This window comes from Gekko japonicus, unplaced genomic scaffold, assembly GCF_001447785.1.
Source record: "Gekko japonicus isolate JY-2015 unplaced genomic scaffold, Gekko_japonicus_V1.1 scaffold793, whole genome shotgun sequence".
Taxonomy (NCBI): domain Eukaryota; kingdom Metazoa; phylum Chordata; class Lepidosauria; order Squamata; family Gekkonidae; genus Gekko; species Gekko japonicus.
Genome location: NW_015167076.1, coordinates 308229 through 326882, shown reverse-complemented (window position 1 = coordinate 326882; position 18654 = coordinate 308229). Strand labels below are relative to the sequence as shown.

Below are 18654 nucleotides of genomic sequence, written 5' to 3'. Positions count from 1 at the left end.
CTGAAAATTCTCGTTTATACAGATTACAGAATGACTGAAGTGTGCAAACATTCCTGACCTCCTCAAGCAGGCTATTTCACACAAGGAGAGGGCCACAACAGAGAATGCACATATACAGTAGAAAAGAGTAAGAGTCCAGTAGCACCCTCAAAGACTAACAAAATTTGTGGCAGGGTATGAGCTTTTGTGAGTCTCAGCTCATTTCTTCAGATACAGCTAGAATATGAGACCATCTGTCCTATATATTGCTGGATCCAACCCATATACAGGCAACTACTGATCCAACCCATTTGCAGGTAGGAGAAGGCTTTGCTCACTTGGGCAAAGCTGCTGACACACAATACACCTGGAGACATGTTCCTGTAGATATAAGAGTCCAGAGACATGAAGGGTTTTTTCAGTGTTCTCTCTAAGTGTGAGCTAGCTCACAGCTTTTTAACCTCCAGCTCACACATTTTTGTCTTAGCTCAGGAAAGATGGCTCCAGAGTAAACTAATTTATGAAGTAGCCAAATCACTCGTTCACAACTTTAATGCCAGTAGCTCACAAAGCAGAATTTTTGCTCACAAGACTCCACAGCTTAGAGGGAGCATCGGTTTTTTGTGTGTGATAATCAGCATCTTTAATTGAACCTCCATAACTAAGAGGTAGCCAGTGACTGCAGAATGGGTGTGATAGGTATAGTCTGCATAGCTCCCGATAACAACCAAGCTGCAGCATTCTACACCAACTGAATTTTCCAAGTTTAACTTCAAGGGCAGACCCTTGTAGACCTGGGGTCTTCCTTTTTTTTTTCCCAGTGCTTCTGTTAAGTCTCTGGGGCACTGCGGCTGGATCGAGTCAAGGTACGAAGCCATCTTCCAGAATAAATGAGGATGGAAGAAAATATTTTTTTTCTTTGCAACTGTGTTAGTTTATCAGAGACCTATTCTTCTTGGAGGCCTTATTCCTAAACTCATTTCCCTCATTTTCTCCCTTTTCTTCATTTGCATTTGGAGGGAGAGCTAATAAGTCCAAACAAGCTGGCTCTTCATTCCCCAGCACCCAGGCTACTGGCTTAGATCTCACAAGAGGATTTTTGCAGGCATAGGAGATGATTTCCCACCCCCTGCCCACTACAGACCTCCAACTACCCCTCCCCACACTGTTCCTAGGCATCCCCTTTCCTCCAGGAACAGCATTTCCAGACTATATTTAGCTACCCTCTAAGGGGATGGGAAGACGTGGGGAATTCATGGATCTACATGCAGAATTCTCTGCTGGATCCAACCCATTGTTCTCTGACTTTAAGTGCCTCAAACCAATGGCCAACACTCACTTGTTGCATTCAGCAGCTAGGAACAGTTTAGAGCAGATACAAGCACTTCCCCAGTGTTAATGGCTTCATCTTCTCATCTGATTTCTTCATTGCTTTGAGCCTCTCCTCCCCAGTAATGCACTCAGTTTTATTTGGTACATCACAGAAAAGCAGCAGCTCAACTCTCCAAAGAAATCAGCAAGCATTAGAAGGGGTTTTCGTTCCACAACCACCTTAAAAACACCACCAGGCAAGTGCTCAGCATCTGCTTACTGTGGCTAGAGGAGTGCTTTAGAGCCTTCTTGAGCCTGGGACTCCTAAGCTCTCTCTGCCATCTAAGGCTCTCAGTCTATTGGCAGCTCCGTCTCCAGTGAATGAGCACGCAGAATCCTCAGTACACAGGTACATGTAATACATGCCCACTGTTTGATGCGTAAGGAACTGTCAACTGGAGCGCTATTCATAGAAGCATAAGAAGAAGGCATTTCAGACTCTCTCCTAAAACCAGCCAACCAGGGAATAAGGCAGCAGGAAGGGAGGCTGTGGTAGCCAAAAGTTCTCATATGGTCAGGGAAGCTACAGAAAATGGCGTTTAGCACAGCAGTTTGGGCACGGGCACAGTTTGCTAGTGGCAGAAAAGTCTGTCTCTGTCTTCCACAGGGCGTTCTTCCTCCCTGGAACTCTGTGCTTGCACAGCATGTTTGCCAACAGTGGGCTGGGAAATTCCTGGAAATTTGGGGGTGGAGCCTGGGGAAGGCAGGGTCCTCAGCAGGATACAATGCCATACAGTCCACCCTTCAAAGCAGCTATTTTCTCCAGAGGAAGTGATCGCTGTAGTCTGGAGATACAGGTGTAATTCTGGGAGATTTACAGGCACCCCGCTTGAGGCTGGCAACCCTATGTGTACACCCACTAATCCACCCCCCAGAAAGAAGAGGGAAATCCTGTCCCCCAGGTTTGAGAACCACTAGAGTAGAACACGCGCTTCAAAACAATTGTTTTTAGGTTTGCACCCCAGTGACTGCAAAATTCTCAGCCACAGAGTTATATTTCAGTTCCTGTACTGACCATTTTAAACCCAGCACAAAATAAACAAAGACACTAGCCTAAGGCTTCAATTTGCTATCTCTCTGAAGACCAAATAGCTTCAGTCTGAACTCTCCCAATCCTATGCAGAAATTGCAACTTCTGAATCTACCGTGTCCATCCGTGTTAAGCACTGCAGTTATATGCATGAACACTTGGCTATGAGGCTAGACAGCTGCATCATGCAGAAACGCCATGCCCTGAACAATTCTGTCCACTGTTGTGCTCTTTTTGGTCCTGGATGAATGCAGCATCCAGCAGAAAAAAAGGGTGCTAGGGTGCTGTCCAAAAATTACAAACAGCTGGTGTGAAGGAATCCCTTCTGTTACCCCCTAATCCCAAGCCCCAAGCAATTCCTTTTGCTAAATAAATGGGAAAATATAATTAGTAACACTGTCAGTTTGATTGTCACAAACATCATGGGGGGGAAACGATGAAAATTCTAGACATATGGACCCTGGAGAATGTCAAAAGCAGCAGATGCCTCAACTCACAAACAGATGTCCATCACGCTTTTTTTTTTAAAAGATCCTCTTAATTTTATTAGAAATAGATGTCCTCCTCATTCTCTTTTCAACGTCCCGTCCAATTTCTTAATCCCCCCCACACCCACACAACCCACCTTTCCCTATTTAAGGGATTTACTTCCTGCTTTTCCTGGGCTCGAAATAGAGAATAATACACAAAATACAATAAAAACAACTAGTTTTCTCTCTTCCTGATACTGCTGCTTTACTAATACAGTATAAAAAAGCTTTGTATTAGATTGCTGATATTGCTGCTCCAAAAATCAGAGCTTCTCCACACCAGGGCTCTCTCTGTTCCTCTACTGAATAAAGGTAAGTCAAGAGAGTACCAGGAGAACATGCTGCTTGATACCCTTTACCTAGCTTGAAGCACAGCAGTTCAGTGCTGCATGTTTACTGCCCCTTAAAAGGTTCCTCCTGTCGGCCGATTACCATTCAAGTCTTTTCCCATCTAGTACTAGAATCAGCAGCAGAAAGAAACCTAAAAATGTTTTAGCAGCTGCTGCTAAAAAAACTTATTAAGTTCACAGCGCCTGGCACTAGAACCGTTTGGAACTTTTATCAGACTATAGGCAAGGCCTTGTCTGGGCCCATAACCAGCCACAGCAAGCAACCAACATAACAAGTGAAAAGTGAAATTAAAGCTAAGGGTTTTCTCTAAGGGATCATGTTAAAATAACTATATAGTATAATAAGGGAACATCCAGTAGACAGATCCACCACACTTACTTTCTTAGCACTTCTTTCTTCCCTAGGGTTGCCAGGCCCTAGGCCCCAGTTCCCCCTGCTTTTGGGGGCTTCAATCTGCTGGCCAATTGGCCGGTGGGGGAATCTCCACCCCCAAACAGGGACATCATTATGCGATGTCCCCAACACAATGACATCACTTCTGGTGACATCACTGCATTTGGGATGTTGCGGGCAATGTTCCGCCCATCCCCAGAATGCCCCCCAAATCCACCTGCCGCAATGGCAAGAGGACCTGGCAACCCTATTCTTCCCAGACTCTCAAAATAGATGTATTTATTAAAAGAAAGCCCAGGTTTGTCTGCCTGGGACATATTTAAGGCACTCTGAGCTCAAATTCTACAGAAAGCCCTAGTTCAGATATTCACATCTGTGATAATGGACTCCCTGTGGTGAAGACAGGGACCTTGGGAGTACAGCCAACTGAGCACCAAGCAAATGGCATCATGTGTGAGCTGCGCTTGTGTGGGCATTTTGCCCATTCCAAATTATCCCTTCCCGTCCCAACAGGGGATATGTGCAACCATCTGGCTCACATATTATGTCATTAATGTGGTGCAAGGTGTATGTGCCTCTGAGGCCTAGTCCTGGTCCCAGCCACGTAAAGAACGTTACAACAGGACCAAATATCTGAGCCAGGCCTATGTAAAGTCAGTATTCACTGTTGAATTCCCAGTTGCTCAAAGCCTGAACAGAGGCTCATTCTACCAGTTTTAAGAGACAGTGAATCAAATGCAAAATGTAATCTTTAGCTCATTGCCCAAATAAAGCCCAATTATTGAACAAGGCTATCAAAAAGATGGTTTATACAATCGTTTTAGGATTTAAAAACTCAAATCCCTACGGGTAATTCAAAGGAGTCTCAATACAACAAACCAATATGGCCTCATTGGGTAAGACAAATGCCAAATGATGTGAAAAGACTATCAATCTCATTTTACCTTTCTCAGAGGTAACATTGTACGTGAAAATGCCATTAGTACTGCAATTATAGCACTCCTGTTATGAATGTTAAACAGGATATTATGATGCACTGTTGTCAAGCTAAAACAATGAGTTCTTTCATGTGAAAATTAATGGGTCTTTATAACTTCACTCCTTATTTATGCTAATCTCTTACCTGCATGTTGGGGGGAGGCAGGTAGCTTCAGCAAGGGTTCTACCTAGGGATGCCAGGTCTCCTGCAACAGTGGGAGGGCTCCCAGTAATTCCCTTGATACCTGCTGGTGTCTCAGACACCAGTGAGAGGTCGGGGGGGGGGCGTCCTGGCACCTTAGCATTCCTCATAAGTGACACAGGACTCTCTAGCATTCCAGAAAAATTCTAACATTAAACCATTGAGTTTTCGCAAAATGCTAGAGTTCCCTTGTGCAATTTTCAGTTTAAGCTGGAAGTGATGTACGTGTGCCACCAAGCCCTGCAACCCGCCCCCCCAAATTGCTTCCAGGGATTGCAGGATGTGGCTTAGCAACCCTCATTCTACCACCACCTTTCAAAAGTTGTATTTATACACTACCCTCTGCGCAGCAAAGACACTTTTTAAAAAGTCACTCACTCAGAATAACTGTAGACAGTTCAATAAATATTTGAGCAGCTGGCAATCTGCTGTTTTCAGACTTGAGATGCTACTTCAGATTTGAAGGAGGGGGGAACTAGGCCTTAAAGTAAAAACAAAAGGGGGGCTTAAAAAAAAGAAAAGAAGCCATACCAGTCACAGGAAACAGAAGCGAGCATAAAAAGAAAGTCTTGCACATAGGGAGGAACGGAATACATACAGAGTGGTACATGTCTGCCCATAAGATATGTGGGTACTATGACAGCCTTTCTCTAGACTACATACAGCAATACTAACACAGGAGTAGCACTATCACCATTTGCCTGGGCCAGAAAGAAGAGCATTGGCTGCCTGAGACTCCCTCCACCTCACTAGACCCAGGGAAAGAACAGTGCTACCCCAAGCTGTTTGCTGTGTTTACATTTTTAAATCTGTGTTAAAACTACTTTCACTTATGCATCTATAGACTCCATACAACTTTAAACAGCAGTTTTATGTGGAACAGCAATGATATTTTTCCAGTTTACATCACCATCAGGATGTAATTCACTTTCCTTCACAAAAAAATCTCTTGAAGTATCTGCTTTGATTAGTACTGCAGCCATTTCCTTCCCAACCTAAAATATGCTTTAAAAAGCAGGAGAGAGAGAGGCTTATCCATATCCTGCACCTTCAACACATTACTAAAGCCTATACTAAATCCAGAACTGGCATGTTGTTTCAGTAAACAAAAATGGTAGTTATTAAACAGCAGCCCTAAGAATAAAAGTATTAATTACAGTGAACAGTATTGTTTATTTTTGATTTTATGTCCATCACACAAAGACTCCCATACTGCCGGAAAGTTACAAACCCTTTTTATTTTCCTCTAGCTTTTCACAAAGCAAGTTCCTAGATCACTTACAGCCGGAAAACAGCTCTGCATAATTTATATTACCACACCCATATTTGTTCATCAAAACAACCTCGATGTTTGGCGGGACTGGAAGATAACAGAACAAAACACACTTTCCTTCCTTGGAATCCTAAAACAGCTGAGAACCCCCAGGGAAAAGCAAGAGAGTTCTTGGCCTCTTTGGTAGCAAAAGAAAGTGTGGACCATTTCCCTAAGGCAATGGCTTTCCAGCACCTGTGTAACATATGGAATATGGCTCAGGATCCTCTGCAACATGCAAGCATTCTGTCATGGACAAGTTAACAAGAAAATGGTTCACTGAAGGCAGAAATGCATAACATACAAAGCTGTCTAATACCACATCAGGCCACTGCTCCATTCAGCTTTGTACTGTCTACTCCAACTGGCTGAAGCTCTCCAGGTTCTCAGCAAAGAGAGACATTTCTTGAAACCTTGCTGCCTGAGAATCTGAGCCACCAATGTAATATCCACAACAGAGATGCCCGTCATTTCCTCACACTAGGAAATGGCAGTTCTGTGAGAAAGGGGATAGAAATCTGTGACAGAAAGTTCTAAGTACCTTTACCAAACTACAGCTCCCAAGATTCTTTCAGGGTAGGCAATGACAAGGACACAAAACCATTATAAGGCTGTAACATAAATACATCCTGAGAGATAGGTAAAGGTAAAGGTTTCCCTTGTTTGAAAGCTAGTCAAATCCGACTCTAGGGGGTGGTGCTCATCTCTGTTTCCAAGCCGAAGAGCCAGTGCTGTTCAAAGACATTTCTGTGGTCATGTGGCCAGCATGACTAAACGCCGAGGCGCACAGAACGCTGTTACCTTCCCACCAAAGCGGTACCTATTCATCTACTTGCAATTTCTTGCTTTTGAACTGCTAGGTACATGAGAGATACTACCTTGGAAAAACAAATCCAAAAGAAAATCCTACCATGCAGGAGTGCGTTTATCAGTGGGGTAAGTCTTCCCCCTATGCAATCCAGGTTCTGAATCAAAGCAAGTAGAATTATGCGGAGTTTATAAATTATGCAAATTAACACATTTGCACAATTTCTCCAATTTTCCATAATTAGAGAGGGTGCAAGAAACTAGGTATCTCTACAGAAGCACTATTCCCAATCTCTGGAAATCTATGTACTTCACATATCTGGCCTCTGACACATGTGCAATCATATTTTTGCAACTGTAAGGTCTAGAAACTTGCTTTTAAAAAAGAATTAAATTCTGTTCCCTTCCTGCTTTCCTGAAAAACGATGGTGCACACAGAACACCGGCAATATGCAAGTACAAAACTGGAAGGTAACCCGAACTAAAAAGCCCAAAGTAAGAAATTAACCCTTATTTACAAACCAATGACTAAACATTGATTTCTGTGGATTCTCTGCAGTAAGCATATTACACATGCTGAACTGTCTGACTTTGCACTCTTTAAAACACAGGGTAGGAACACCGAGAGCAAATGCTGACAGCCATCTCCTTAAATGTAGGTAGTTTCCTTCTCAAAAGGTAGTAAATTCCTGTGCGTCTAACAACTCCTTTGCTCCCAAACACATTCATCACGAGCCAAACTGTATTACAACTTGCAAAGGGACTGAATACAAATGCCCAGTTTGCTGGAGCCCACTTCACAGTATCAAGAATGGGATAATTCATTAAGACAAGCAGGGGAAGGAACCGTTGGGCACTTTCCCTGAGTGCTATAAATAGTGGTGGCATTTTCGAGAACGGTCATCTCCAGCACACTCGTGTTCCGTGCACTACATATTTCATTACAGACACAGCGCCACCTCCAAGTTCTTAAATAAGTGATAACATTGAACACTTACCAAGTTTTCCTGGTTTCTGGCAGCTATTTTCTGATCATCTTCTCCCCCATTTTTCATGTATTTGACCTCTTCCACAGGTTTGATCCTATACTCATCTGAAGAGCAATAAAAAAGTACATACATTAAGAACTGTTACAAAACCCAGAGAGCTGAGCAAATGAAAACAGGAGACCACTACAGTAAGGAATAACCTTCCCCTCCCATGAAGATCTCATGAGTTCAAATAGCTGTCTAATGAAAACATTGATATCCTGGAGCTCTCACTGATCATGGGAAGAAGAGGAGTTGGGTTTTATACCCCGCTTTTCTCTAAAGGAAGGAAGGTGGCTCAAGTGGTTAAGACGCTGAACTGCAGGCTGTGGAAGGTCAGTAGTTCAGCAGTTTGAGACCCGAGTGTGCCGCATGACGGAGTGAGCTCCCGTCTCTAATTCCAGCTCCTGCCAACCTAGCAGTTCGAAAGCAAGAAATTGCAAGTAGATAAATAGGTACCACTTCGGTGGGAAGGTAGCAGCGTTCCGTGCGCCTTGGTGTTTAGTCATGCCGGCCACATGACCACGGAAACGTCTTCGGACAGCGCTGGCTCTTTGCCTTTGAAATGGAGATGAGCACCGCAACCCTAGAGTTGGATTCGACTGGCTTTCGAGCAAGGGAACCTTTACCGTTTCTCTAAAGGAGTGTCAAAGTAGCTTACAATTGCCTTCCCCTCCTCTCCCCACAACAGTCACATTGTGAGGTAGGTGGGGTTGAGCGAGTTCTGAGAGAGCTGTGACTGGCCCAGCAGGCTTCATGTGGAGGAGTGGGGAATCAAACCCAGTTCTCCAGATTAAAGTCCTCCACTCTAAACCACCATACCATGCTGACTCAGTTAGAGACAGCCAAAATAGCTTTGGTATAATTTTAATGGATACATGACACACCCAGATTGTGTATCCACAGGAACATTTGGGGGGGTATTTTCTTGTATTTGTGTGTGTGTGTGTGTGTGCACGTGTGAGTGTGTGTGCACCTGGAAGTCATGGCGACCTCTAGTGACTGACCCCTACTTGGGGCCTGGAGGATATTCAGAGAGGTGGCTAAATAAAGCCTGCCCCTACCTTCTGCCTCTGGTGTTTCAAGGAGGTCTCCCTTCCAAGTACTTGCCAGAGTCGACCCTGCTTAGCTTCCAAGATCTTAGATCAGGCTTGCCTGGGCTATCCAGGTCCAGGCAATCCACAGGAACATTTCACACACACACACACACACACACACACACACACACACACACACACCCTTCTGTATACCACCAAAACATCCTCCAAAAAGCTGGAACCAGCAGCAATTTCCCAAGGTATTAATGAGGGGTGGGAGGAGAAGACCCGTATAAGTTCCAGAGGCACCCTGACTGTAAGGCAAATTGAGGTGGTCTCCTCGGTTAAAGGATTTCTACAACTATCAAAAGGCAACAGTTTGGAAAACAGAGAGCTGTGACAGAGACTTATGCTGACCCTGCCCCCCTCTGCATGTTAAGCCAATGTGTGGAGAATGAGAGTTGGCATGAGTACCCTGTCTCTTGCCCCCTGTCTCTGCATAACTGCAACTAGAGCAACTGGCCCTGGAAGACTGGCATGGGACAGGCCTGCTGTCGGGCCTAGCCTAGCTGACGTGCAGTGCTGCCACAGCTGCTGGGTCCAGACAACTCATCCAGTGGTTGCAAGTGACTCAGCTGGACCCAGTGGTGGCCACCAGTGTTCCCTCTAAGCTGAGTTAGGGTGAGCTAGCTCACAGTTTTTTAGCCTCCGGCTCACACATTTTCATCTTTGCTCAGGAAGGATGTGGCTCCAGAGCAGACTAATTGATGCAGGCGTCAAATGGCTCGCTCACAACTTTAGTGCCCGTAGCTCACCAAGTAGAATTTTTGCTCACAAGACTCCACAGCTTAGAGGGAGCATTGGTGGCCACCGTTGTGCGAGCTGTTTGAACAGTGGTGGCTGCCACTAAACAACACACATATCCCAGTCCCACTGCTGGGCAGTTGTGCAATTCACCGGTTGGTAGTGACGAGCTCACCTTCCCAGCCAGCCCAATGGTAATGCCATGTCTGTCTAAGCCAGGCACCTCACACAACTTGCCCTCCCTCATGTCATCAAAGGACATCAGTCTCCTAGTCCACCCGTTGGTATTCATGGGTTAAGTAATATGTAAAGGAGGACAATTTGGATTCCAGAATGTGGCTTGTGCTAATTTAAACACATAGCTAAACACAGAAACTGTAATTCTTCGGAAATTTACCTGCAATACAAGAGCTAAATAAAAACAACTAGCATGTATCACATTTCTTTCTAGAGTTAGAGGGATGGAGATGATGAGGAATGTTAACCTAAGCTCTTCCTTTCTCTGATAATGGTAATCAATAACTACGCTTAACATTTGCACAGTGCTTCAGTTCAGTTCAAAAGGTTTCCCATATACTTATCAAGTAACCTTTAGAGCAACCTTGTAAGATTGGAGGAAATGATACTGGCCTTTCTGCAAATGGGGCTGGAGAGGGATGAGGGGGAGGCTGGTTCTCAGACTACCCAGTTATGTTCACAGCTGAAGTGATATGTGACCGAGACAGACTCATACTGGATACTTAGCCACTACAATAACCAGATAAAGAAGCACATTCTTCACCCGTTTACTTCTGTCATGACCCCAGGGGGGTCGCCACCTTCCACCGCCACCACTCTGGACTTCGAGTCCCTTGAGAAGACCCTCCCAAGCCACCACCCCCTGTATATATAGGGGGCAGTGCCCAAGCCCATCCAAAAATGCCCCTTTTTAAGCCTAGAACATAGGCGTGATGACCAGGCAGATAACAATTAAACAAAATGCTTTATTAACACAGTACTGGGGGGAAAAACCAAAACAAGGTGCTTTAAAAGATATAACAGTGTTTAAAAGGCAAAATAAACACTATCCTAACGTGACTACCTATTTCGCTTAACTGGTTACTACTTCAAGGCCCACAGCCTGCCAGGCTATGCTACCTGTTCTCACTCTGTCCCAAGTGAGGGATCTTTCTCTCACCAGACCAGCCTGTCCCCTCTGTGAGACCAGACCGCAGAAGAGAAACAAAAGAACACAGTCCCCTTCAGTTTAGCTCTGAGAAGAAGGGTTTTTCCACAACCCACAAAGTATGTAACAATCGCCTCAGGAATCCCTGGACACTGATGATTGGTTACATCCATCACTAAGGATTGTGGGGATTGTAGGCTATGTCTGCTTTCCACTGCCATGCAGGTCTCTCCTGGAACCAGGCCGCACTAGGCCCCGTCTCCCAGCCCTGCACAGATCATAACAACTTTGCTATACTTCAAATTTCAAATACATGCTTCCCTGCTGAGGTTCGATACAGATAATACAATAACAAAAGTTGGGGCAGGGTATGAGTTTTTGCAAGTCACTGCTCACTTCTTCAGATGACAAACTTTGTTAGTCTTTTGGGCACTACTGGACTCTTGCTCTTTTCTACTAATACAGATAATAATCATTCTATAATAGAAATCACAGTGATAAAATCTTAAAATAACTCCATGCCTATCCCAAGCTTGGAGCTTGCCACATCCTCAGAAGGAGGAATCTCAGAACTTGGGAGAAGCCACCCATGTCGCACTTTAAGTAACTACATGTCTTTCTACAGAAAAAGTAGTGAAGAGAGTACTCCTCGACACCTACAGTAATGACAAAAGATAGTGGAATACAGGGCGGCTTGCAAAAGGTGGTAGATTTCACAAAAGTCTATTTCATGTTTTGACACGTAAAAGAGAGCCAGTTTGGTGTAGTGGTTAAGTGCGCGGACTCTAATTTGGAGAACCAGGTTTGATTCCCCACTCCTCCATTTGCTCCTGCTGGATGACCGTGGGCAAACCATAGTTCTGGCACAGCTGTTCTTGAAAAAGAGCAGACTGTCAGAGCTCTCTCAACCCCACCTACCTCACAGGGTGTCTGTTGTGGGGAGGGGAAGGGAAAGGAGATTGTAAGCTGCTCTGAGACTCCTTTGGGTAGGGAAGGGCAGGGTCTGTCAGAGCTCTCTCAACCCCACCTACCTCACAGGGTATCTGTTGTGGGGAGGGGAAGGGAAATGAGATTGTAAGCTGCTCTGAGACTCCTTTGGGTAGTGAAGGGCAGGGTCCGTCAGAGCTCTCTCAACCCCACCTACCTCACAGGGTGTCTGTTGTGGGGAGGGGAAGGGAAAGGAGATTGTAAGATGCTCTGAGACTCCTTTGGGTAGTGAAGGGCAGGGTATAAATCCAATCTATTCTTCTTCTAATATCAGCGCTGCAATGGGAGAACCATGAAGGAGGGCAGAAGAACATAAAGCTGCTCCCAAGTCTAAACCGCTGCTCCTGCACTCTGGGATCCAGCTATACCAGGAGTTCCCAGCTTTTTTGAGCCTACAGGCACCTTTGGAATTCTGACACAGGATGGTGCGTGCAACAACAAAATGGCTGCTGCAGAGGATGGAGCCAACAACAAAATGACAAGGAGCAAGGTTCTGCATATTTCTCACGGTGAATCTTCAGCATTTCAGGCAGAAGCTCTGTTTAACAGCATGCTTTTTAATCTGCACAACCCATTTGATCTCCACTGGCCAATCAGATGCCCTGCTGGGCAAAAGCTCCACCTGGCCCTTCCCACTTTCTAAAAATGCTCGGCAGGCACCAGAGGAAAGGTGTTGGCTCCTGCCACGGGGCCCAGAGGCACCAGACTAGGGATCTCTATATCACAATGTCAACCTTCATACATCCTGAGTTATCATTTACACAAAAACAGTTTTAAAAAATTTATTCCGTCGCTGTGGAATGACAGTAGTACTGAGGCAAAAGAACAACCTTTACACTTTCTCTGCCTTGATGGCAAGAGAAAAATCCCCTGTGAGCAGTTCCCAATGCTGACTTGTATCCTACCATGGGTGCACAGAATGCTGATTTCCCAGCAGCCCTCTGTATTCCTGCAGCTCCTTCCAGCCACTGGAAAAACAATTTCTGGGGTTGCAGAACCCACACAAAAGAACAGCTGACTTCAGAAACACAGAGGGATAATGGAAAACCCTGTGTGCCTTCTGGACACAGAAAGGATATCAACCAGTAAGTCTGAAGCAACCCCCCCCCTCCCAAATTAATCAGCATTACAATCAGGAAGATGGAATGCTGAAAGGGGGGGGAGGAATTGTATACAAAAGGGGGGGTCACATGATGGGGTGGGGTGGGGAAATGAGAAAGCCAAAATTCGGAGGTCCCCGCTCACCCCAGGAGGTAATAATAACAACAACAACAACAACAACAACAACAACAACAACAACACTTTCCATTTATTAACCACTTTCCCCAGTGGGCTCAAAACAATGTACAGTTACTCAATATAGACAAGGGACTAACAATGTTTGTAGGGGATAGGGAAGACAACATATATTCATTTTTAATTGCACACACCGTCACTGCCCGGTGTAGACGTCTTCTGGCTGGCTCCGTCAAAGAAGAGGAGGAGGAGGAGGAGACTGGATTTATACCCCGCCCTTCACTACCCAAAGGTGTCTCAGAGCGCCTTACAAACTCCTTTCCCTTCCCCTCCCCACAATAGACACCCTGTGAGGTAGGTGGGGCTGAGAGAGCTCTTGACAGAAACTGCTCTTTTTCAAGGACAGCTCTTATCAGAACTACGGCTTGCCCAAGGTCATCCAGGTGCAAGTGGAGGAGTGGGGAATCAAACCCAGTCCTCCCAGATTAGAGTCCACGCACTTAACCACTACACCAAACTGGCCCATACAGCCAGGCAAAGTCATGTGACTTCTTTTGACATGATGATGGGGCTGTCTCTCTGTAGTATGCATGGGGGAGGCAGCACAGAAGAATTTGTGCATGGGGGAGGGGCTGCGATGGCTATCTGCAAGAAAGGAGAGAAAGTGTCTGCTCCTACAGACAAATCCCTCAACATTATGCCTGCACTCCTCCCCTTCTCCGAAACATTAGAGAACTGATATCATCATACAAGTTCAATAGATTTCTGTTATGGCACATAAATTTGTTTGTCACACTAGGAGGGGGGAATAAGTTTAAAATTGATAATGTCAGTATGAAAAATTACTTGTGAGACGTAGACTGAAAGATGTTAGCCCCCGTTGAGCAAAACAAAAGTGTCTTCCAGGTAATTTGATTGTCACTGTTAAGAGAAAGAGCTGACTAATTATGGCCCCCTCCCCGCACAAGAGTGTAAGATGCATCACAGCATGGACAAAAGCCTGTCTTGGAAGGAGCCCAGGACCTTCAATGTCAAGGGCTGGTCCTTCACGTTTACAAGACTATTGTTTCCGTTCAAATGATAACATTCATGAAGACCAAATTCAATGGATGCCACATCAAGCAATGACAAGAGGAATCTCAGTATACAAAACAGACTTAGCACCAAGACAGATGTGCGTTTACTGAACATGCTCTAACATGGGGGTCCCTGATGTGGCGCCTACTGGCATCACGGTGCCCACCAATACTTTTCCTGATGCCCGCCAAGTACTTTTAGAAAATGGGCAGGGCCCATTGAGCTTTTGCCCAGCAGAGCTTCTGATTGGCCAGTGGAGCTCTGATTAGCTGTGCAGATGTTTAAAAAATTGTTTTGGCAGCAGCTGCCACCACAACACAAATATCTTCACTGCGTAACTGAAGGTAAGCTGTGGACATGCAAGAAAATATTTGTAAACAATATGTTCAAGTTTAAAAGGCATCCTTTTAATCAGAGCTTCTGCCTGAAACGCTGAAGAGCTACTATTAGATTTATGCATAACCTCACTCCCTGACACTTTGTGGTTGGCTTTGTGTCAGAACTCCAAAGGTGCCCGCAGGCTCAAAGCGGCTGAGAGCACCTATGCTAACACTTCCATACCACTGAACCACAGTGCCACTTAACACACACACCCCCGGTGGTTCTGAGTTTTGTGTGACTTTTATGAATTGAAACGAATTCTGTATTGACATAAAGAATCTTAACCATTTGAATTTCAATGTCTGGAACCAATTTGATGCAACTGCCTATTATACAGTTAAACCAGAACTAGAATTAAGATTGGGGTTCCAGTCTAATACTACCGACTGAAAAACCAATTGATTGCCTATTACAGCAGTCAAGTAGTCAGAGTAAAAGATCCTCTTATGAAAGGGACATAACATTTTTGAAATTGCACCGTAGGGACATCTCATAACAAATACTGACATGAGAGCTCCTTGCTCCCAATCCTGTAAGTTACACACAAGTAAGTATTCTCCTGTCTAATAATAAAACATCTATTTTAAGCATGCTACTTGTGTCTCGTTGGCTCAGTTTTAATTTTTAGATGATCTGTAAATGGGTTTTCCTTGGTGTACCAGGATAAAAGCCTACCCCACCTATATTTTTGAATCTGCTTTTTTTACTCTATTCACATTATTGTGGCCTCGGCTGATATATAATGTGTGTATTCATTAATCCAGCCTTTGAAAAAGTTCATTTTCTGTAAAGTCAAACAAATTACATTTTTGGGATGGCTCCAACTCCACTTCCAGCAATAACTTGGAATGCAATTTCCTACATCTCCATCTCATTTATAAATAAAATAATTTCCCGCATTTCCAATCAATTTGAAGAATATACTGGATATCAAATTTGGTTCTGATTTCTACCCTATTATTCAAATATTGTTTGAATCCACATACATTCTTAACACTGTAGCCAGACCATGTCTAATGTGAAAATATTGAAACTGACAAATGTTCACCATCCATCTTCATAACTGTATCTTACCTTATTACTCACAATTGAGACGAACCAAGGCTATCCTCCAGAACAAAGTAATTGAGTAGTATCAAATCTCGTACAGCCTTATTTATTTCAAAGGGTTTGTGGAATCACTACAATATTTTTTTCCAGCATAATATCAATTGAAACTGGCTACTTAAATCTTAATATGGTGTTATCAAGCAGAAGTGCCTTGCTGAATCAAACCAAGGATCAATTTAGTCCATGTTCGTCAATGGCCAGCCTCAGGAAATGAACCGGAAGGGCACGTTTGGTTGTGTTAACACTGGTTATCAACAGCCACATGTTCAGCGTTATCATCTAGCTCTGACTTTCAGCAACCCATTTAGCCTCAAGCTCTCCATCTAAAATATGGATGTAATACTGACCAACTATACAGTTCTGATGTAAGGATCATAAAAAGAATATGTTTAAAAAGGTTCTGTCTGCTGGGTTGTTGTTGTTGTTGTTGTTCAGTTGCACAGTCGAGTCCAACTCTTTGCGACCCCATGGACCAGATCCCACCAGGCCTTCCGGTCTTCCGCCGTCCTCTGAAGTTTGCTCAACTTCATGTTTGTTGCATCGATGACACTGTCTAACCATCTCATCCTTTGCCGTCCCCGTCTTCTTTGACCTTCAATCTTTCCCAGCATCAGGGTCTTCTCCAGTGAGTGCTCCCTTCTCATTTGGTGGCCAAAGTATTTGAGCTTCAGTTTCATTATCTGGCCTTCCAGGGAACAGTCAGGGTTGATTTCTTTTAGGATTGACTGATTTGATCTTCTTGCAGTCCAAGGGTAGTATACAGAATATTTGCCATGATTCTAGGGTGCAACATTTTACACAAATGGAGAAGCACCATGGAGTAATTTAACATGCAAAGGGAGGAAAGGATACTTTGTGGACTGTGCGATGTCATACGCCCAAAATAGTGGCATAGAGGTGCAACGGATCCGAGGGCAGAATAAGCAAGAAAGGTGCAGAGAAAAGCCAGACTCATTATCAGTATGCGCACAATGCATCTCTCAAACCCAATGGCATAAAACAGAAGAGAATGACAAACCTACCATCAAGTATGTAGAGGAAGAAGGTAAGAAACAACCAAGAACATGTTTGTATTTTGTGTATGCCTGTGTGTGTTCCTTTTTAATCTGTACAGAGAAAATCCAAGTAACAATACAACAAATAAAAGATTCCCATCAGGAAACAGATAATTCCACCACACAAAGCTACCATGGCAACATAATGAAGAAGCACACTGTTCATTAATAATGGTCACAGTGATAAATGAGCATATCAGCATATACTACTGAAACAATTACTGGGGAAAGGGGGGTGGTGGCAACAGAGAACTGTTACAACACAATGTTGATTATAACAGCATCACATTAAGAAGGAGAACAATGAAATCCAACACTGTCTCCCAAGAACCCACTCCAATATAGCCTTTATCTGGCGGAGAGTTGCTACCCCAGACTTGCCATATAACCTTAATTCTTGCAGGACAAGGGCAACTTGACAGCACTTTAACACACACAGAGAATCAAAGGGTCCCCCATCCTTTTGCAACTGCTATCAGATGACAGCATGCTACAATTAAAAACCTCTAGATGGGCTGTCTTTTCCACGTTATGATAATACTTGGCTTCCGCTAATGGGTAATATTTGACCAGACAACAAACCAGCATCCCAGATCCGTGGTAGCAATAAATTAAAGATGACCATCCCATTCAAGGGAGGCAGAAATCCTTAACAGCCATATCCATTTTCCAACATTTTAAACAAACCCAGAATGCAAAAAAAAAAATGAACAGTCAGGGTAATGACCTCCTATTGCAAGCAGCCTGCAGGGAAGATCTGCCATTCTGCACATGTCTAGAATGGAAACGCACACAGAGAATGTGTAGCAGCTTGCGTCGCTCTTTATTAGTGCTGAATGAATGTGACTTTGGGGGCTACTTCATTATTTATTAAACACCAATAAAGACCAGCGCAAGCTGCTACACATATTAAAATGCATTTCCATTCTAGACATATACAGAATAGGTCTAAACAAAAATTAAAGAGATGTGGCATGGGATAAACTTTGCTCTCCATTGAGTCACGATTGCAAAACTCACCAAAAGCAAAGAGAAGTTGTATTACATAGTCATAAAAGCCTCCAGCAAGAAATGTCACTGGCAACCAATGCTTAATAGAGTTTATCATTCCACACTCCCTCTTATTCCCCCTGACATACATACTGACTCAGTAAAGTATAGGCCACACAGTTAACACTGTTGATTATTTCTACAGCTGAATACAAGAACACTCTGATGATCAAAGGTAAAGTTGTTTATTAATCTAGAGTAGTGAAGGGAGAGTTTCTCAGCTGGTCGGGCCACTTTGGGATCTCTTCCCACACCTGAGGGCCAATAGGCTTGACTGCATCGGTTTTCCCCTGATTCTACAAACTTTTGAGGCAAGTCATGCTGATACAGAAGTCCCAGAAAAAAGAACCAAGCTTTAAACCATCAGTGGATGCAGCCATGTGAAAAAAGACCCATGATCCTCAAGAGACAATCTTTTCTGAATCCCAAGACTTCCGGAAATGAATGGTGGGGTACAAAAGATATCTTTAGAGATTCTAAAAGTACAGTTATAATTCCATAATCATGATTAAGAAAGGCAAAATTTACTGGTGTGGGAGCCACAATGTTACACCCCTTCTGCCACATCCTTCCACTGAGTAGAGAGAAGAACAGTAGGTTTTCATACCATGCTTTTCTCTACCTTGAGGAATCTTAAAGCAGCTTATAATCATCTTCCTTCATGAGGTAAGTGGATGTGAAGCACAGAGACCATGTCGAAGATCACACATGTTCCATATTGCCTTCGCCAGTGGTGAACACCAAGTGAGGCAGCCATAACTGAGAGACACC

At 44.0% G+C, this 18654-nt stretch overlaps 1 protein-coding gene across 3 annotated transcripts in view; it reads right to left on the bottom strand.

The window, feature by feature from the left end:
- The window catches only part of LOC107111758 (chromosome unknown open reading frame, human C1orf21), a 208388-nt gene that overhangs the window by 91163 nt on the left and 98571 nt on the right, over positions 1-18654 (bottom strand). For all 3 annotated transcript variants that reach the window (XM_015412783.1, XM_015412781.1, XM_015412782.1), the window contains exon 3: positions 7952-8046. In XM_015412783.1, the coding sequence (XP_015268269.1) occupies positions 7952-8046 (95 nt within the window). The remainder of the gene's footprint in view (positions 1-7951; positions 8047-18654) is intronic.